Source organism: Anser anser (genome assembly GCF_964211835.1).
Source record: "Anser anser genome assembly, chromosome: 7".
Taxonomy (NCBI): Eukaryota; Metazoa; Chordata; class Aves; order Anseriformes; family Anatidae; genus Anser; species Anser anser.
Window position 1 is genome coordinate 9735608 of NC_139727.1, and position 22500 is coordinate 9758107.

The 22500-nt window shown below is 37.0% G+C and overlaps 1 protein-coding gene across 2 annotated transcripts in view; it reads left to right on the forward strand.

The window, feature by feature from the left end:
• Positions 1–22500, forward strand: part of NRG3 (neuregulin 3) — a 398941-nt gene that overhangs the window by 149270 nt on the left and 227171 nt on the right. For both annotated transcript variants that reach the window (XM_083843798.1, XM_083843799.1), the window contains exon 2: positions 20710–20839. In XM_083843798.1, the coding sequence (XP_083699924.1) occupies positions 20710–20839 (130 nt within the window). The remainder of the gene's footprint in view (positions 1–20709; positions 20840–22500) is intronic.

A 22500-nucleotide genomic window follows, 5' to 3' on the forward strand; every position in this document is an offset into this window, starting at 1 on the left:
TCACTGACTGTACAGATGCACTGGAATAGACTGTCATGTGATTTTATTTTTAAAATAAGAGCATTTAAATGTGCGAACCAAAGTTTCTAAATCATAACCTCAGTGTCAGATGTGCAAGGCATCAGCTTTCCTTGTGAATGCTTTTCAGGCAGGGGGTTGCTTTCAAAATACATTTCCCTAACTTGAGTGGACACTCGGGATGCTCTTGATTTGGATTTCTGAGACTTGCATCCTCTGAAATTTGGGCAAGCAGAGGACACAGTGACACATCTGCCTGCTGGGATCAAAGTGCTGGGTAGCTCTGAGCAGCGCTGTACAGCCTGGCATATTGTAAGGGTCTGTCCTAAAGCAGTGGACACCTACATCCAGGTTTGTGGAGAGATTCGGTCTGAGAGTTTTAAGCATGCACAATGAACAGTGCTATTCGTGCAGGTAGCCTAAGCTTTGGCATGGTACTTTACTAAGGATTGGTCCGCAAGGGTTCCCAGGCGAGGTTAATGCAGTTAGTGGCTTATTGTAGATTACTGACATTTCTAGATGACTTGAATTAAGCATATCATAATTAATCAGCAACTTAAATTAAGACCAGAATGGACAGCAATCTTTGAAGGCTCAACAGCGGGGGCATTCTTTGTTGGAGATTTTTTTCCATGTGATACGTACAGAATGTGATGTCTGTCATACAGAACCGTAGGGTTTGGGTTCAAAGCCCACCTGGCTCCAACCCCTCTGCCATGGGCAGGGACAAAGCCCCATATCCAGCCTGGCCTTGAACACCTCCAGGGAGGGGGCATCCACAGATAACTCTGGGCAGCATCAGCAACTTCTCTGAGCAACACATATAAGTAATATGTATAAATATGTGTGTTTGTGTGTGTGTATATATGTGCCTATAATATATATATATATATGATGTAAAGAAAAAGAACATGAATACAAAGTTAAACAGGGCTTCTACTTTGGAGAAGGTAGCTGGCTGGCTGAGAGGAGGAACAAGAAAATGTTCCTTTCTTGGTTTAGCGTAAAGAAGTTAAAAGTCTGAGATTTTTTTTAAATTATTATTTTTTTTTTTTACCCAATTCTTTTATTAACATAAAAATCTGTAGCCTGGCCTCTGATTAAATTCTTATTTTTTGCCTTGAGGTAGGTGGGAGGTTTAATGGGTAGATGGGGATTATTTGCTGGGGTTTTGTGTTTGTTTTAACTGAATTACAAAGCACTTTTTCTCCAAGGGATTGGCGTTTTGCAACACTATAAACTGTGACCTCAGTATGTGCTATAGCTTCTCAGCACACCTCTAGAATGAACGCAAAATGGCTGTCATCAATTCAGGGGCATAAAAGGCAGCACAATCAGAGGGTCAGACAAAGCAGAAGAATATTTCAGTTAGCAGCTGGTAACCAAAAAGGCAGGCTGATGTGCAGCAGGATGCTGGGCTGTGTCCTTGAATCTCATGGGTCATTATGCAAATGTGTCTGGTGTTTCTGGATTCTTGTGGGTGGGTTTTTTTTTTTTTCAAAGTGAATATTTGGCAGAGTACCTGTAATAAGTACCGGTGACCTGTACTCAGAATTCTTTTTTTTTTTTGTATCCAATAAACAAATATTTACAGCTTCATCAACAGCGTTTATTCTATACAGGTGAAAACGTATAAACAACAATCCACAAATGCAAACCAGATAGGTGTAAGATATACTTTTCACTATGTGGTAATTTAGATGTTCTGCCTGGAACTATTATTTTATTGAAAGCAATCAGAGGAACAAAGCAAAATAATGTTTACACAAGCAACATTGTGTGCTCTTTAAAAGGCTTAAATGACAATGATTGCTAAAAAGTATTCTCCAAAATAAATGCATTATTTGTTTTAAGATTTACAGTTCACTACTATTGTACTGAGCTGTCTTAGGAACATACTTCTCAGAAAGGAAGTTTCTTGCAAAACATTGATTTATGTTTCTTTTTTAATAATTTTTTTCTACCAAAGGGAAAAAGGAATAACAATATACAACTTGTTTAAAAAAAAAATCACCTCCCACAAATTACAAAATACATTTTCTTGAATATATTTACGTGTTCTAGTCTAAGTCTATCTATGCTCTTAAACTATAATTTCAAAGTAATTTCCTTACTCTGTTCCTTAGTTGTCATTATTTCAGCTGGTTTCTTTTCCAGATGCTTCCAAACTTGAATGGCTGGAAAACCTTATTATGTTGTCCAAATATGTTGATTTGGTTTTCTCAAACATGAGGGACTGACGGACACATGCAGTCTGTCTATCTCTGTCAAAACAGTTAGTTGGTATGGGTCTTCTGATTGTTGTTACTCTTGTTTTTTTTGTTATTATTCTTGTTTTAAGCATGGTTTTTCATTACACTGAACTTTAAATTAAAAATAACACGCAAAGAGGAGATTTCTTTCACAACTCTTCAGATTTGTGCTCCAATTTTAAGGAATGTTTGAAGTATGCAACTTTTGAAATACTGTTATAAGCTGAACTGCTTCCTGATTTGGTCCCAATTTATTCATCTGTCTAATTCTGTGAAGAGATGGGAGGGTCCTACACTGTGTATGTTATCCCACCACTACTGGAGGAGGAGGAAAGGGAACAGCGAAAGGAGAGTTGCTGGAGTTGTAAGCCATGTGGGGGTGGACAGAGGGTGGTGCTTCAGTTCTTAATTACAATTCATTAAAAACTAAGCTTCACTCTGAGAGTGAGATATGGAGTGATGAGTCCTTTCTGACTTCTAAAATAGGGCAGCAAAGACTTGCACGCAAAAGCAAATCTTTGCAAGACTGAAGTTTAGATTTTTTAAAAAATGTCGTGAACATGGCTGCAGCTGCTAGAAGGCTGAATTTCAGCCAAAATTCTGTAAATGTATGAGCTTTCAGCTGCTTGCCTGGTTGTTTGCTATCCTCGGAAATCTCACATCTGCTTGATAATGCTGTGATGAAGTGCAATCTTAGACAAATCTGCAGAACTTGTAACATTGCATTGCTGCATGTGAAAGGACACTGTAGGTTCTGAGCTGAGAAGTGCAGCTCTAAGCATCGTTTCTCGGAACCGCTGTCTCAGGTAGAATAAGTAACTGTGCATGGAAAAACACAGGATCATTTGCATGTTACCTAATATCAGTGATTTATTTATTTCTGATGCGGTCGTTATTGACACTAATTGGCCATGTTAAGTTAATTATGGATGTGAAGATATTTTTTAGAACATCCCAAATATTGTCAGTAATCATGATGTTCATCTAAGCAACCATGGTATATGCAGCATGAGAAGACAGGACTGTGGGCCTTATTGATACCTGTTGGGTCTTTGTTCAGCCATAAAGGATGCCTGAAAATTCAAATTTTCTTTTACACTGGCTTTTCTTGATTCAATTTACAATAGCTTTTAATTTCTAAGTAGGTGGTTCAAGTGTGATTTAGATCATGGTACTCCACTGCTATTTTCTTCCAACTTGACCTCTGATGTACCACTAAACTGTGCAGAGATCTTCCTTAACATCCATGTCTCAGGTGTACTTATAGATGTACATGGCTTATCAGTAAGTGTGTGACAGGACATACCAATCCTTTGTGTTTGATGCAGAATTCCAACAGCTCATCTGGATCCCCACAGGATTAGCAGATACTGATGTGCTCTGTGTCTTGCTTTCCGCTCAAGCTGCCATCTCAAACGCTACATGCAGTGTGTGGGAAAGGGGGAAGGTTGGATAACAAAGACCTAAGGTGATCATTTTGTCTGTAAAGTCCTTGTCATCCAGTAGGAAGAAAATTAGCTAGCAGAAACTATCATTGTGGATGTTTGACAGTAGTGAGGCAATAGCAAAAGAAAATACATAAATCTACTGAATGACCTTGAAACATATTCAACCTGAGAAAAAAGGAAGAAAATAGAGTAGCTGGCAAATGGAAAGACTGCCAAATGGGAAGTAAAACAGAATTTCCGCTATCTCAGGATTGATGAGTGTGTGTGTGTGTGTGTATATATATATATATATATATATACACACACACACACACATATATATATATACATAGTCACCAGATGCCAGCTGGATTGCTCATGCTAACTAGATCATCTGAAGACTGTTCTAGCTTGTTCCAACTTACTCTAACTTCCAGTGCCTTGCAAAGGCTTTTGCAGCAAAAATGAGATCTGCCTGGAAGAAAGAAGTTCTGACTAAATCCTTGTCTAAATTTGCATATATGTCCATCTTGTATGTGCCAGTGGCTGTTTAAGGAGGCTGGCACGGGATCTGTTAAACAGCTTTTGTACTAATGAAGCTTTTTCCTAACCAAAAGATGGCTAATTCTATCCAACGCTCTATTGAAGCCAAAAATTTTAACTTGCTATGTTCCAGAGAACTTCTGGTTGTGTACTGTGGTTTCCCTGTCCTACCTTTTGCTCAGGTTTTAAGTCCAAACCAGCACACATCATCTGCTGCTTCTGAATGCATTCAGTCTAACTTTACCAAAAAGAAATTGAACACTGAAGCAATGCGAAGGGCACACCCTTAATAATAAATAAATCCCAGATTCAAAATGAACTGACTTGGAGTTTCAGTTGGAGAGAGTATTTTCAAGCCAGGCTTAGCAGTTTGGGAGAGGGTTTGTAATTTTATTTTTTTTTTCCTTTAAACGAGTGATGTTAGTAACCTTGGTTTCATATGAGTCTGGGTTCATAGGTAAGTCTAATCAGAGAGAAAGCATCGGTACATTTGCTCTGTTTAAACTAGAGTTTAAGTGGAAGCTTCCACTTGTGAAATTATAGTTGTATATAAATGTGAATGGATAAAATCCGGAAATGTTGGATTCCTAAGTATATACCTGCTATTTCAAAGCTTAATGTAGGCCAGTGTTTAATGATTTGTACTTCTTGAGGTAATCCAACTTACATCTCTGCCATGTAAAATGTAGGCTTATATAGAGATATTTATTTATTTATTTTGCAGTTGTCAATATTACTTTCCTGAAAGGACCCACCTTACCTGTTTGGATAAGCATGCTTTCTTTCTTGGTCAGAACTTGCACAGATAGAGCAAACTCTGCCTTGGGAAGATTTACGTAGGAAAACAGTAGGGCAGGAGGTCTGTGGAGGAAATGATTTTCATGTTTTCTTGGGAATGGCTTAGAAGCAAACATGTCTTGGTTAGGGCAGGCATTTATCTTGGTTTCCTCAGTTGTGCACTAAGATTGAACCTGTATGGGCTAGGTGATAAATTGTCATAAAGAACCGCTGTTTGAATCCACTCTCCTTGATATTTAAAGCCGAAACTACCTAAGTTGGAGAATTGTGACTTTCCTGTGACCTGAGCAACACTACATGAAAATTTCTTAGAAAACAATGCGGCTGAGGAAACAAAGCGAAAATTGTTCATTGGAGAAGGAAGGCGAGGAATGCTGTAATGCAAAAGTTTTTGTGTCTGGACTTCTTTCCACAAACTTGAAATGGGATGCTGCTAGAGGAGTTGATTAGCTTTAGGGTTCCTCTCCTATGAACCTCTGACAACAATTACTGAAGTATTTTGAGACCAGCTTATCTGATTTATCAGCTGATTTATCTTTTTGTTGGCCTTTTCCACACTTCCAAGAGTAGCACTTGTGCTCTCCAGAGGTTATATTACTAGGACTTATGTTGCTGCTGCCATAAATGTGCTGGCACAAAGACGCTGTCTGAGTCAGCTTTGTAACGTGACAAATTCTCAGACAGCTGCAGCAGTGATATGTTAGCTGCCTACTGGGCAGCTTCAGAATAGACAATAAATCTGCTACTAGTTATGAAATGTCATTAAAAGTAGCCTAATGCGATAGACAGTAGTGAAATGTGCTTATTTTTCTGGTTAACAGGTTGAAGGATGTGCAAGTTATATAAGTTAGAACAGTTATTCAGTTGTGGCTGCATGTCTTGTTTGTACCAGCATTAAAAGAAGAATTTAAACTGTCAAAAGAAGATGATGCACTTTTTTTCTCTTATTATTCAGTTATCTGTTAATTGCTCATACTGCACACTCATATTTCAGTGATCATAGCTGTCGCTTCTGTATTTTTCTCCAATTTCATGGCAGCAGAGTAGTGAATACGACACATTTTCTGATTGAGAGATTGTAAAATGAAGTCAGGCTGCCACTGGAGGTGTTCAGTGTTGCATTTCCAAAACTGGACTTCTATTGCTACTGGCTTGTAATTCTATGAGCATTATTAATGCTGCCGTGTGTAACTTACAGTTCGAGTTTAATTGGCCTTTTCTTTACCATACTAATACCTTCAGTCAACCAGAGCCTGCAGTCCTACTTTTTATGTCTCATTATGTTCCGTTCCTGTGCCCCAGCCTACATTTAATTTGCACAGGAGTGGAAATGAAGTTGTCAGTGCCATCTTGCAGCTATTCTCCTCCCCCTTACTTTAGCTATATCAGATGCCAACAGTGCTGATTTGTTGAACCTCAAGCTGTTTTGTTTAGCGCTGGCAAGCTGACTGCTTTGTAACCACCAAAGTGGTACAGTGAGACACAAAATGCGTGTGATATTGCCCAAATTTCTCACGAGTAAAGGTAGGAGATGCCAATTCAATTTCAACTGTATACTGCATTAATCTGAATAATAAAACAGGGATGCAACTTCAATATGTGAAATCCCATGTTCTCTACTAGCTCACATGGGTAAATGCCTGGGTTAGCACGTATTTGATTCAGCAGTATGAGAAAGCTAAGGCAAATGCATTTTCTACTTCAAGGCTAGAAGTCATCTTGCAAAGACAATTTTATTGAAAGATGCTGGCTACAATTGTGCATAAGCTGTATTGTCTAAACCAATTAATTGCAGGACTGGAGGGTGAGGTTGGATCTTAATGTTTCTCAGGGGGAGAGGAGAAGCTGATACCCTCTTTGTTCTTCTTCTTTCCTAGTATGAAATAGTGGAAATTAATGCATTTCCTAAAATATAACATCAAATGGTAAACATTTGTAACAGTGCAATTTTTTTGATGCTATGTTAACCTTGATTTTAACCTTTTTGATGTGAAAGCAGTGGTCACTTTGTTCTGTCATGCTATTTTCATTGTAACTTAAGTGTAATGGAAAATCGAGGTTTCTGTCGCATTACTGCTAGAAACCCACCGTGTATTTTCTGAGTTTGTGCAGCACTGGTGGAGAAACTGGCTGTTTCACACGCACACACATACCGTGTAAAAGCTTTCTTTCTTTTCTTTCTGTTACAATTCTTTATCAGGGAAATGAAATTAGCGTTTTTGTGTTTTTGTTCTTTTTTAATTAAATCAAAAAAAACACTTTTTTTTAAAAAAGTGAACATAAGACCTGCAAAATTTGTTTACTCATACAAAATTAATCTGAATATGATTAAGGATTTTAAAATTCTAGTTGCAGTACTTGGGAATTTTTTCCTTGTGATCTCCAGTGGAGGTAAATAATTACTGGCATACTCTTACTTATAGCCTTCAATATTATTTTGAAGGGTGTATTGTCAAGGCTGACTAAGGCATCTAGCACCCCACCACTCCCTCCCTCCCACCCCAAAAAAGAAAGGTAATGCATACCAAACCAAACAGATTATACTGTAAAAAGCTGATAGAGAGTATATTTAGTGCTCAGTATTATGGTTGCCTGCAATTATAATTCTGTTGCTCAAAACTGATTAAGGTCAAGTAAAATTTCTTGACTGAGCTGAGTATAAGAGATACAATGCCTACAAGAACTTAAAACCTCTAAATATTCTGGCAGAAAGAATTGGTGGTGGGATTCAATACAACCAGCAAATTGGGTTGCAGTGTACTTATGCTGTGGATGCCTGTAAGTGAAATAAGAGTTTTATTTTTACTTGCTTGTATGCATTTGTACACAGAGGTTATAACATTGTATATAATAAATATGTAAGGAATTACTAGAAAAGTAAGAGATGATAGCATGCTACTATATATATATATATATATGTCACTGATAAATGCAGACTCCTTCTAAGGTTTCAGTGCTTCATGTGCTTCTTGTGCTTAGGTCTCAAAAAGAACTAGTAGAACTTGAAACAAGCAGAGAAGAGTCAAAATGATGTTACTATTGAAAAATTGAGTCAATTTTCTTGATTATAGCAAGATGTAGCCACTGCAGAGATTACTAAATGTGATAGGTGAATAAATTAGACTTAGGTAGCTTATTCTTGTATTGAGTTGCTGGTACTTTATAATTCTCTCAGTAGCATTATATAAAAAAGCTGTGTGTGTCCGTTTCTATTGCCTGCCAGTCAGCCTTGTTGTAAACCACCTGCATTTAAGGAGGTGGTATATTGATAAAATTTTGAAATTAATAAATTAAACACCTTGAAGATGGAAATGCGTATTTTAACTAATACTTCTCTGATTCCGTGAAATACATATCATGAAACTTGCTCATCAGGTACTGTCTGTAAGACACAAGACCCATGCTCTTTTACTCAGGGTGTATATACTGATGGCTTATAAAATTCAATCTATAGAGCACATTGGATGTAGAGAGCGTGATTTCAATTGCAACTTTACAGAGCGCTGTGGCTTGTGGAAACTGAGGTGGAAAGTTGTAGCCCTAACTATGATTTGTAGTTTACCCTATATCCCCCCACCTGTGGTGATGGTGGCCATGGTTAAGCAGGATTTCAGAGTGTGTTATACTGTGTTTCTGTGAAAGCATCTTGCCTGATAGTTGTGAACACCATGCCATCCATTTTCTTTACTCCTTTGTTCACAGTTAGCAAGAATATATATATTGGTTTACCCCACCAATTCTTTCAACTTTATAATCATAAGAAGCAAAGCCAAGAAGTCTTAACTGTTTTAAGCTTGTTTTGTACCAACTTCATACATTGCAGACAGTTTAGCAGAAAAATCTCTCTCTGATACTAGGCAATGACTTCAGTTTGAATCACAGGAATTAAACATTGTTTTATTTATGTTAGGACAAGACCAGAGGGAGATGGAACAAAATTTCATTTGAATATGTCTCAAAGGCCAAGGATTTATGAAATAGAAAAAGATCACTTTTATACGAATCTGTTATTACAGATGAAAGATCACAAAATAATAGTACAGATGATGTGATATTAGGTGCAATACCCCTTACATCCCTCGTTGAACTCAGTCCTAACCCTGGGTAATCTCTGTTCAAGTCTGCTTTGCGAAGCTGCAGTGGTCCATGGGGGAACCTTATTACCCGGCTCTTTATCAGAATTCACTGGCACTCCGCTACATTGAAATGTTGTGGCTTTACGATATAAAGTTGCATGTAACTTACCTAACTTCTTTGCATTGGAAGATGCAATGCTATAGAATTGAGCAGTTGTATGCTGGCAGTAAGGTCAAGGGGATTTGCAGCATGAGCTCTGCTCTCAGTACCACGTCAGAACCAGGCAGAAAAGCATTCTGCTTGCCTAAAAAACTGTGAGATAAGCTGTGCACATTAAGAGACCTGGAGCTCCTGCAAGGACACTACCTTCTCAGGCCTATCCCTTTTCTGTTCTGGAAGACTAAATTAAAAGAATAAAGGGGAGGAAATGAGATTTTTTAAAAAACGTGTACATATATGTGTATCGAAAGAAGGAAATATGTGTTTCTTTATGAAAGGAAATGCTGAGAATAACATTGTTTCATAGCCTGACTTTGCATCTCTGCTCCGCAAGGATGTCAAAATGATAAATGCAATAGTGAATAAACTTTAGATTGTCTGCCTTGGAGTAAAGCACAAGGTTTGGGTTAAAATTGCATTTCTCATCTCCTTCACTTCTACTCAATGTGTTATTTGACCTACTTCAGTTCCTTGGAGAAAAAGTCAGACAACCTACTAATAGCTTCTTGATAATTAATATATTCACATTGCAATGTAAAGTTTTTCCCTACGTAACTAGTATTATCTTTTTATTTCCATTATGCATCTATTTTTAGCCTACAGTACTTTGTCAGAGACTAGAAAGGATTCATTAAACATACTACTAACACATATGAAAACATATTACTGGGTAATTCCTTTACAACGTTAACAAAATTGCAAATGATCCAAAAGAACTATAAAATGGCTCAATGTCTTTTTCCAGAAGAACTTTCTGATAGTGTTGTATATACAGACTTGCAAATACTGATTATTCCAGGTCTGTGATTGAAAAAACCTTGGCGTTCAGCTAGGAAACTTGCCAGGTAGCATTATTGAGGAGACCTTAGTTGCCAATTGTAGTGCTGCTTTCCTTTAGCAATACCTGGGGAAGCTAAAGCCCTACGCATCTACTAGACAGTGATATTTAGCTCTTTACACTCTTGTGTATATGTTGTGCTGCTTATTTACACAAACGCGAGCTTTTGGAAAAAATACAGTCCTTTCAAGAGTGCTTAGGTTTTTAGCGTTGGAAGCTTTGAACATTGTTTTAGCGTAAGACTGAATTGCATTCTTACATTCGTGACAGAAAAACAAATGTTTGCAGCAACAACTGCATGTTGTTGTTAATGGTCTAAGCATAGTTAGTTGTGCCACTTCTAATTTCTGATTAAATCAGTAATTTCTCAGCAAAGTCCAGATATGTTCTATCATAACTTTTCAAATGTTTCAGAATAGTCTCTATGTAAAAGTGGGCATTGTAATGAAACTTACTAATAGCTCTGTGGAAATGACTTATCTGCATTACAACATAACGTCTATTCCTTACATTTTGCATAGCCGTCTTATTTTTCTTCTTTAATTTTTGTATTCTGTGAACACTTAGAAGGAATAATTTATTAAGTCTTTAAAATATAGAGGTGAATAATTGAATTCTCATCACACTTTAAGGAATTTGCAGATGGTTCTAATGAGCTGTAAATCACAAAATACTTGTTCCCAGAAGAATTTTCTTGCACGACAGTTCTTATTAAAAAAGGAAGATTGCTTCAGTGTTGATAATGTTTGCTGTGTCACTATGGAATGCTAACTAATTGTAGTTTTCCATTACTTCACAGCAGCATAGCCTACCTGGCTGCTCTCTGTGATATGATTACTGCGTAAGGATAAAAAGCATTGGAGAGGCCTGAGCGGTCGAAAGAAGAGCCATTAATGTCAGTGAATGCCTGCTCAAGCATTCATCACTATTAGCTTAACAGTTCTTGAAAACGGAATTCATACTCTGCCCATTGATGATAACAGTACAGCATCCTTTTATAGTAAGCAGTAAAATCACCTTTGCTCTTCTGAGCAGTGGTTTGGGCATATCTACAGACTTAAACGTTGTATCTCATTTTCCCATCATTTTGGAAAGCTCTTTAAGGGCATTAAAGTCAGTAAAAATTAATTTTAATTTTAAAAATTAAATTAAAACAAACCAGTTGCCATTCTTTATTTGGGATATATCGAAACCTGAAAAACACTTTTCATTTCTACTAATAAACTGTTTTGTACATCAAAAATAAACTATTACTGCTTCAGTTGTGTAGTGTATGGTTTGGGTATTCTTAAGCATTCCCGGAGTATCGCCTTATCTCAGTCTGATATAAGGGGGCAAAATCAGTCCGGTGAGAGTGACTGGGCATGGCAGCAGATTGTTTAAGGAAATTGCAGAAGTTCTAACACCTGCTATTAAATGAGCCCTGTTTGGAGCAGGAGGTCTGGCTGGATACCTTCCAGTTAAAATTATTTATCAATTTGTGGAAAAACTCGTGGGCTCAGTTTGCAGAAAAGCCAGAAGTCATTCATTTTTACATCTAACGTTTTTGCTTTTATAAAACTCTCAGGCATCAGTTATGTGCCTTAGAGCTACTTGGAGATTTCTCAGCCTTGGGGGCATAACTTGATTTGGAGATAGGACAGCAAAGCAAATGCTGGGTGGCAGCATGCAAAGGCTGACAAAGGCCGGGTCACTTAAGGTCCAGGAGCTGAGACTGGATTGGTGTTTGGGAGCCTTCAGCTAGGGTTAGGAATTTGCAGTGTCAGAGGCGTTTACGTTTCTCAGCTTGCCTGGGAGGTGGGAGTGGGTGAGGCAGCTGGGAAGGGGATCCAGAATTTCTGAGCTGTGCAAAATGGCAGGAATAGTGCTGGAGAGCTGCCTCCTATTCCCCCTTGTGCGCCCTTCTCCCTCTGCCAGAGCTCCCACCTGCTTCCTGATAGAGGGGAAATGCAGGCAGCAGTTTTAGTGCTGGGCTTAAAGAATCCAAGAGTCCATGTTTTAGTTTCCAAGAGTCCATGTGTTTTAGAACTTTGGAGCACTGTACTAGTGTACTTCTTAGATGAACAAACCAGATCAATGATGTGACTTGTGATGGGAATCAGGCAACGTGGGACAAGGCAAGAGCCATGTGTGGGATCAGCTGGAGGTGGGCCGCAGCTCATTCCAGCGCTGTCACCTCCAAGGTGGGTGCGGAAGGAACTGCCTGCACACAGCAGCACAGACGTTGAGATCCTAGGCCTCTGCCATCATCTTTCCTCTGGTCCTTGCTTTGCCAGCGTGAGGACAGAGAAGACAGTTGTGATGTGGGAAAGAGAAGTATTTGCAGCACTAATATATATATATTTTTCTGCTGTGTATAATAATGATTGCAACACCATTTTAGTACTTCAGTGAGTTATTTAGATCATTGCACTTCTTATATTTCCTTTTAAATATTTCCATTTCAATATACCAGATTTGAAAGTGCAAAGTTCTGAAGTGCTTTAATTATTTATGAGGAACTCCAACCAAATCCAGTTAGAAGTAACAGCCCTTCCTAAGCAATGAGATTTGAATTCTCTTGAGATCACTTGAAGGTGAGCATGAAAAATAAAGGAAAATGATTCTGATTTAAGGCAACTTACTTCTCTTTTTTATTGCTGTTCTTGATAAATAATGATTAACCGTAGCTCCAAACTAACATTCTCTCCAGTACCCAAACTAAGCCAAAAATATTTCATCACAAACTTCCTGATGCACTTTACTGTAGGCTTTATACACAAAGATTTATTTCTTTCATTGCAGCTTGCTGATGGTTGTAGATTCCCCAGATGTGATGTTATGCTTGCTTTCTTCTAACATCTTGTAACCTATGCAGAACTGTTCTGTTTTTCTGATGGTTTTGATTGTTTCAGAATTTTTTTTGCACCCCTGAAAATGTCTTCTGATTTACTCTACTGCTTTTATGCTGGTCTGCAAGTCACTTTATTTTACTGTATTTATTTCTCCATCTCTTGGACAGTATTTCCTAAGCTGTTTTCACATCCAAAGCAAGCAAAATCCATGTCCCCTCTTGATGCAATGGTGCCATACAAGCTTTTGATTTCTCCAGTGGTGCAAGTACAGCTAGTCAGATGGGAGGGACAGATCGGGGGACAGTAGGTCCACCCCACTTCTTCACTGCGTTCCTCTGTGATTTTTTTTCACATCAATTAATGAGAAGTTCCACAAAAAGACACCTGAATACATGGCTGATTGGCAAAAGCACTCTGCACCTAGAGCTCCCATCACAGCTCTCACGACTCAATTTTGAAAATAACTCTTCACGTTGAATGCTAAAACCTTTTAGAGTTTTAGTCACTTCTGTTGCTGCTCTCCTAGATGTTGAACTTCTGAAAAACCCTAGCCTTTTGTTTCCCACAGGCTCTTTCCTGAGTCATCTCCCATTTGTTCAGCTTTCACTGATTTCAGTTTGAGCTGTACAGGAGAATGCAGCCTCTGATGTGCAATTCTGCACGTACATACATGCATTTCTTTGGTGTTCAGGATTCAGGATTTAAGTTCCGGTAGATATGACCAGGTGATACATTTTGAAGTGGTGCTGGTTTTATTTTCTTTTCTTCTTTTGAGTTTCAGTTGCAAGATACCATTAGGTGGACATTTTTACATACATTATCTTGGCTTTTTGGCTTTTTTTTTTTCCAAGTTGTGAAAACAAAGTAGTAGTTTAGTAGGTAAGAAGTCTGCAGCAAGCAAGCAGCTCTCCAACAGCACATGCTATTTTGCTAATAATACACAAGTCGCTTGAAAATCCTTTAATATATTTTCAAGCTATGATTTAGTGCTCATGTATTGTGATTTCAAGCTGATAATGCATGTGGAAAATGTGAATATAATTTATTTCTGGAACGAGGTCACACTTCAAGAATTAATTTTGGAGTCACTGACAGAGAATGCATGATGATTTTTTTTTCCAAAAAATAATTTCTTGTACGTTTTGGAAGCTTCAGTTGTTGTTCCTGTGCAATAGTGGATGTGATGCTGCTCTGCTGATACGGGACAGAAGTATAGTCTGTTCAAGGATGAGGCTGGTTTGTACCCGCAGAGAAGTTTCACAGAAAGGGCTTTGGAGAGCTAAATTAATATCACGTGAACTTGCTTATATAATTAAACTCAAGGGAAAAACATTTAGACCTTCTCTTATTGATAACGATTTTGAGTACTTCCACAATATGGCTGGTAAGCCAACTACTATAAATGAGGATGCTTTCATGCATCTGTTGCTTTACCAGTTTGTTGCTAAATTACACAGATTCCTGCATTTGAATCTGAAGGGTAGTAGAAAAGCTCCAAGTATTTCCATATCTATAGTACAATTTCACTTAATATCACAATGCAGTCAAATCCTCTTAAATGTTATTAGCTTAAATAAAATTTTGTCTGGCAAAAATGGCTAAGGGGTGGCTGCTTGAATAGTCAGCATTCAGGATTTGATTGCTAGTTAATGGGAAACTATTGAAGTGAGGTAAAATATTTTTTTTATATTTTCATTAAGGTTTTGGTTTTAATTTTAGATGAATCATGCAAGCAGTTCAAGTAAATTTAGAACAGGGACCCTTTCCTTTGAAAAAGAAAGTTTTGAATTGTAGATATTTTTATATTTTGGCTCATAATTTATCATAATTCAATTATCCTAGCAGTCTCCCATGGCTAAAGTCAATTAGTGTTCAGTTACTACGGACAAAGGAAGATTTCTTCTTTGCATTAGAAATGAGTCTGTCTTGAATTTTTCTTGAGTTAGTTGCCAATATTTGTAAAGAGTTACCATGAGCTTAGGTTACATCACAACAACCCTTACCAAGTAATATTTAAGTCCTCCATTCCCTTAATGAATATCATGGGTAGGGGCTTGGTATCTTTCCCCCAACCACCTTTTCATTTATGTCTAAAAGCATGGGAACAAAAATTTTAGGTTATACATTTTTAAGATTCAGAGCATGCGAGTAGTCAAAATAATATATAAACCGCTCCATGTTTGATTTTATGTTTTGTTTTGCTTTGCAAGACCCTTTCCAGCAGAGCTACCACATAACTGTAAAATACCATGAGAATCGCTCCATGATCCTATAAGAACTGCATGGAATACTGTTTATACAGTCATTGTAAATATTTTGCTGTTGACTCCGCTGAATAAAAAATATTATACTCTGTATGCTATTAAATTCTCTTTTATGTGATCTTCTTTATAGACTGCAGTAATGATATAAAAAATATAGTGTCAGAAGGGGCTTTTTCTGAGTAGCTTTTGTTTTGGTAACTGGAATTGCTTGGTAATCCAGTTATCTGTAATTGGCTTACTTTTTTGTAGTACATTTAAAATCTGATCAGTGATTTAAAATGAGTATTTTGCTGCTGTAGGTTTTCAGAGAAATGACCAATTACAAATGAATAATAAAAAAAGGAAGTTAGTTGATACTAAATCTGTAAGGCTGATAATATACAATGGTAGTCAAAACAGGCAGTGTTTTCTAAGTAGTATTTTGGTCTTAAACACTGTTTGGTACTAACAGACTAAGTTGTTGTCATACATGCATTTAGTCAATGAACGTTACCAGGAAGCATGAAATTTGCATGCCCAGCCACTTGTATCTTCAGAGAGTGTAAGCATAATCATTTTGTTGCTTCTTTACCTTGTGTGTTGTTTTTTTTTTCACTCTGGCAGTGACAGCTGTATATCTGGAAAAAGTGTTTACAAGGAGGTGCGTGCAGTATGGGTATTTTGGAAAAATAGTGTGGAGAACTTATTTTTACTTGTGATGTATCCAATAATGTTTCTAAAGCCAGAGTGTTGTGAGCCAGGAGTGATGGGTGGGAACAGTTTCTTCTACTGCACCTACATAGAAATAGCTTCCATGAATGCTACTGTTTTCTAGGATATTTTAAATTTCTTGTTCTCTCTTTTCCTGCATTTGTGTAGGCTTATTAATATCAGAACATAGTACTGGAAACAATGAATCTGGTAGCCTTGAAGGGGGGTATCTGTATTATGCCTTGACGATCATTCAATAAATTAGCTGTAATGAGCCATCCTGTGCTAGTATAACATGTTGAAATAAATGAGAGAACAGTAAAACACAAAGTCACTAACACCTCTTTAGACCATAGCAAAATAAAATCTGAAAACTTGCTGATGAAATTTTCTTCAACATTCCCAAATAACTTCATTTTTCCAACCAACTCCATGCTACTAAATGAAGGATTTTGAAGCCTTCCTTTCAAACTTGAACTGTGTTCTTGTTCATTTGATCAAACAGTGGCATATGAGACTTGGTAATGGAATATCTGTTTTTTGAGTAGGGGAATCATGCATAAAGATTCGCTGATTAAGCGAGCCAGTAAAAGTAAAGCGAAAGTGTCTAGAAATTCTTTATTCCAATTCAGTTGAAAAGATTCCAGCAGAAATCAATGGTCCCTGTTGCTTTTACACGAAACACCTGGACACTTGACAATTAAAAGAAAAAAAAAAAAAAACTAGAGGGGAAAAAAAAGACCATAAAGGATTATGGATTATTGGCATTTAGGTACTGAATTTGAGGACATCTGAATGCATAACAGAGGTTCCCTTTTGTTACCTATAAGTGTTTGGGTCTCACACCAACACACAAAGACTAGAAATAAATTAAGGGGCTGTACGAGTAATTTTGTGAGTGCTTAGGTTTTATAGCCTATAAAAAGAGAATCCTTGAAAGAAATTCTAACTTCACAATAAAATGGTGGATACTTAGCCAGCTGATGAAGGACAGTGCCATCAAAATGTCAATTCAGGGTGTGGTAGCAGTCATACAAAAGAGGAAAAGCAAAATAGATGACAGGATTTACTGGAAAAGGAATCAAGAAAGCTAGATTGTCTCTAGTGTTATCCATTGTCTTGTCCCTTCTGTAGTTCTGTTTAGATCAAGTTTTTAGATATCTTTTTTCAATCTTTGTTGAAGCTGGATACTGGGGAAAAAGAATGTTTCATTATGAATGCAACATGAAATGGAAACAGCAGCAAAACTGTAAGCTTTCAGAAAACTTGCATATCGTGTATGGGAGTGTATCCATAAGAAAATATAAACAAAGAAAAACTCTCCAGGGATCTATAGGATATCAATTTTTAATTGTTTTTGTTTAAAATTTTTTTTGAGGTGATCAGTTTTTTTGACCAGTTAAAACCCAAGCTGTGCCTGCGTATCACCTTACATGTGAGCGTAAAAAAAAACTTCCATGTGTTAACCTTCATGCCTCTAATTGCTGTTCACAAAATGGAAATGAACGCATTATTGAATATGGGAAATTATTAAAAGTTGAGAATTCCCTTTTTTGCATCCCTTTTGAAGGGAAGTGATCATAGGTCTGTCTTGGCAAAATATGAGCAGCAAGGCCTGACTGCTCCCAGGAGCAGAAGGGTGGCACGAGGCCCTGCATGCTGCCCTGCGGCCTGGCCGCCTGCCCATTCCTCTGGCCTTTGCAGTCCGGACACCAGCTGTATGTGGGCTGTTTCCCCTCACATCGACCTGTTTTGGCTGGCACAAATAATTCCAAGGCAAGATTGTGTAATTTAAAATTGAATTCTAATTGGACTGCATTCTTTAAAAATAATAATAATACAAAATACTGTGTAATTTTCAACCTAAGGAGAGCTTTCCAGGTCTGTCATGAGGAGCTGTCTGCATCGTCACCTCAATCTACAACTCTTGTGCTTAATTTGAAAGGCCACCTGCAGAACTCAGAACAATGTAAGAAAGCTTGAAATGATCCCCAAGTGGGGAAAACAAAGCATTGCAATTTTAGGCCCGTTCATGGATCTGCAGGGGCAGAGCACTGTGTCCCTCCGCTGCCAGCCTGGCAGAGGCCTAATCAGAAGGGCTGCTTTGGTGCACTGCCTGGACACACTGTGGTTGCAGCATAGGTCAGTAGGGAGGCTTGGTTACTTGTGGAATTCGGGTTAATGCCCAAAAAAATGAAGCTTTGTCTTCACTGGCACTTTTGCCATTGTGAAATGGCACGTGCTCAGCCTTAGCTCTGCTCTGAAGCTGCTGAATTGGCACCAGTTTCTGCCGGGGACTTGATTTAATTTTGAATAATGTTGAGCAGAGAAATGATTAAAGTAAAATAGTACAAAACCTCTGAAGAATATATTTAATTTAAAACTTTAAAATGCTGACCTTGACAAGGCATTTTTGAGTTAATTACAGTAGAAGAGGAGCATCCTGCTCTTTAAGCAGCATGCTCTGAGAATTCAGCACATCACTACCTCAAAGACACGCTTTGCAGTACTGCGTGCCTCCTTTCTTTTCCTGCTGGCCTTTGGGACAGCTCAGATTACTTTGGTCTGTGTAATGCAACTACCTTCATAAAGGTATTTGCATGGATTGTTTCTTCAGAGCAGGCTGACAAACATAAGTGATCTGTTCTCAAAAGCCGTATCGAGTTGAGATGCTGCTCATCAAACAGTTCTAGTTTGGTAATTATCACAAGTGCTTTCAAATAACATTATCTCCAGATTCTCTTATTTAAAAGGGATGGAAATATCATGTCTGATTACTGTTGTGTGTGTGTATACATCACTATATATGTTTATTATGCAGATTTTCAATGGTGAAGTAAGTGCTCCTCTATGAAACTGACCTTAAACAGGTAACTGGGTGCTGCTTTCTACCTGAAGATATTTTTGTTATATAAGACCCAATCACTCTGGCAATGTCAGCAGACATTCTTGGCACTGTTTGCATTTACAAACATCTCATATTGTTTCCAAAATTCAGTTTGATACATTTCAATACAGGGCTGGCTTGCAGTCGTTGAAGGCAGTAGTTTTTTATAGCCTGTACCTTTTTCGTGAGTTCCACTATGTTGCGTCTCTGAAAGATGTCAATGTGCATCATCTTCAACAAAGTAGCATGGGCAATGGCAGGACCTTTCATTCTAAATCTGTGTAAACATTTGAAGGGAGACTGTTTATTTCCAGTTGTGGACTTTTTTTCCCCCTCCACTGAGAACTTTGAACTGAAATACTTTCTCTCTGGGAAAAAGTGTTTTATGAGGATTAGGGTGTGTGTGTATATATGCATATATTTCTTTTCAGACGAATACTGTTAATCTTCCTCCACTTAGGCTGGGTGACGAAGAAACATTATAAAATTGTTTTCATTAAAATACTCTAAGAATGAAGACACAGTTACTTTGCAACCATTTTGGAATGAAGAGATTTCTGTAAAGTATCATTCTTCAATTGTACTTACGAGTGTCCTCTTTTATTTCAGTGCTTTACTTTTCAACTTGGTAGTACCTTGGTAGATAGTTACTTTGGTTTTAGTTATAAGCAAAAAGAAAGTTAATGTGTTTTATATAATTTTGAGTTTGTCAAGTTCCGGGAGCATTAAATATAGCTCCATTCCTTTGACAGTTCCAGAATAATTTGTGATGGTCTGTATGGGTGAAATGTTCTCTTACAACTTCAGTATATATTAGTATATTAGATCCTGCTTCTTGTCCCAGCAATTTGAGAAAGAATTTAAGTTTTGGAAATTAGGCTTGTATATGAAGATTGAACCATGGCTCTATGGAAATCATTGTCTACTTTGAAAGTCACACATCATTAGAAAATGCTGGCTTTAGTGAAGAGAATTAAAATGGTGTTAGACATCTTCCTCTGAAAATTTCAGTTTATTGTTGATTAATCCAAGTGAATTGGAAAAGTTAAAGCAGAAGGCAGGAACAGTGGTTCACCCTGACATGCTGGCAACCTATTCCAGATCTTGTTATGTAACTAGTCTGTTAGCCATCATTTTGGAATATATAAAGTGCAATGCACTTTTTGGAATTATGTTGTGGGGGAAAGAGGAGGGACCCTATAGAGGATATGCCTGAAATGAAACAATCTATAGCGTGTTGCTTTTGTTTATATTCTAGGCCAGTTTTTGTGACTGGTGTATCAAATTAGTGTTGTCTGTAGGTTTTTGGCTTTGTTTTTTCTTTCGTTGTGGGTTTTGTGTGTGTGCGTTTTCAGGTGGTTAATGTATTAACTATTTTTATCATTTTTCATGAAAAGACTATATAATTTAAAACCATATTTAAGTTTATTAATATGAAAATAAACCATATCTATTGTTCTGGTTTAAAAATACATAGTAATAGAAGATGACTACAATAATTTCTTTAAGTGTTAGCAGTAGTCATCATCGTAAAAATACAAGGTAGTAGGAAAAAATAGGCGCTTTTATCTTTTAGAAATGGGAAGTGTTTGGAAATTATACGCAACTTTGCTTCAGTGTAGTTTCTTTTTTTCTGGTAATATTTCCAAATGGAAGATTCTTTTTGTGAATCTTCTGAAGTCCTACTGCTAATAATATTACAGTTGTACTGTAATTTGCTTGCACTGTGCTGTTGCTGTCAGTTAATTATTTAGACTGTCTTGATCAGTTGATGTTAGGGAGACTAATTTGATCAAATTGAAAAACATTCAATGTTTAGCCTTTAAGCTTTTCTTTATTTTTTTTTGTTCTATCTTCCATAGATACTACAACGTACTCCACTGAGCGATCTGAGCACTTTAAGCCATGCAAAGACAAGGATCTTGCATATTGTCTCAATGAAGGGGAATGCTTTGTGATCGAAACCTTAACAGGATCGCATAAACACTGCCGGTAAGTCATTTGCAAAGTAATTTGGTTAAAATAATAATAATAATAATCTTCTGTTCTGGGGAGACAACAGCCAAAAAAAAAAAAAGACATTTAGATTTAGAATGTTATAAATGTAAAGCACTGGAATTTATTTGCACTTGATTGCTTCCCTCCCCATTTTCTTTTGGCTCCTGGATAATATTTATAAACAAAAATACAGCATTACAAAAAGCAAGATTTTAGTTACTTTTATAGATAAATCTTCAATATTCTATTTTCTAATGGTACAAGCAAGAATGAATTTTTACTTATAATAGCCTTGTGTTCCTTTAAATGCCAGGAGTATTCCTTTATTTTGTGTACTCAAAGTATAGCTTTGACAGTAGCTGTATGCAGTGTTCATTAAGAGAGGGGAAGAGTTGTTCACTTGGCAGTTTAAAGCATTTGGGTTTCCTAGTTTAATTACTGAAAGATAAAATGGGTTGTGATGACCATGTGAACCTGCTATGGATAGCTGTTCTGCAGTTTCATACCGATCAAATTCTGTTAATATGTATGAACACCTTGAACATATACTTAAGAATATCAGAAACAAAAAACAGATTGCCAAAGTTTCTCTAGGTGTAGAGGCCAGTAAAAGGGATTGTTATGCAGGAGGAGTACTTTTAACATCTTAAAGATGAGAAGAAAAAAATCCTGAACTATTCAAACAATCATTTATATAGAAGTGGTACAAATGAAATCTTTTATTTCTAATATTTTACTGTTTGGCATACAGTGGATGTATCTAAATGTATGCTTAAATACTAAACTGAGGGTTCAAATACAATATAGTTATCTGTGACATAAACGATAAAAGTGCCTGAGACACTCAGAAGTTTTACTGAGTGATTTGGGACCTAGCTGAAGGTTGGTCCCTCAAGAAAAGAAAATCACAACATCATTTGTGCCTAGTTTGAAAGTGGAAATTTATGGATTTAAAGATTGGTGCATGTTTATAATATTTCTGAGATTTTTACTTTAAATTCTCTCCTGGCAATTTTTCCCATGCAGTTGTTTGTGCTTCAGTGATCATTTCCCCTGTTTGCTTTCTGTTTTCTTATGGTATGCTTACTAAATTAATAATTATGAGTTGTTAACTGTGGAAAAATGTTGTCCTTTCAACTTCCATCATAAAAGGTTACAGGTATTGTTTTCTCAAATCGAGTGGGTAATTTCAATCTTTCTTAGAAGTGTCATGAACTTTGAACAAGGAAATTACATCACTCACATATTTAAACATTTTTCATTGTCAGGAAACTCAAACTGGACAAAACTGATAGATTTATGAGCAGAAAGAAATGAACATAAGAATTGGGCTTAAATTTATTCACGAAATTCTGTGCACAGAATTTAGTAAACTTCTAGTAAACTATATGGATTAGGCTATCATATCTGCAAGAGTTTATCTCATAAGAGATCATCTGTCTCTTTTTTTCTGATTTTCAAGATTTTTCCCGTTGTCTGCATTTGCCAAATTCTTGTTTATTCGCTGTGATTCTAATGCCACATTCTGACTAAAGGCTAGAGGCTTTTCCATCCAGGCATTTCCCCTTAACTAAGCAAGCCATAATGTTGAGTTTTCATTCTCTCCATCAAAGCAAAATTTTTCATCGCCTTCTCGTGTGTTATTTTTCCATAGG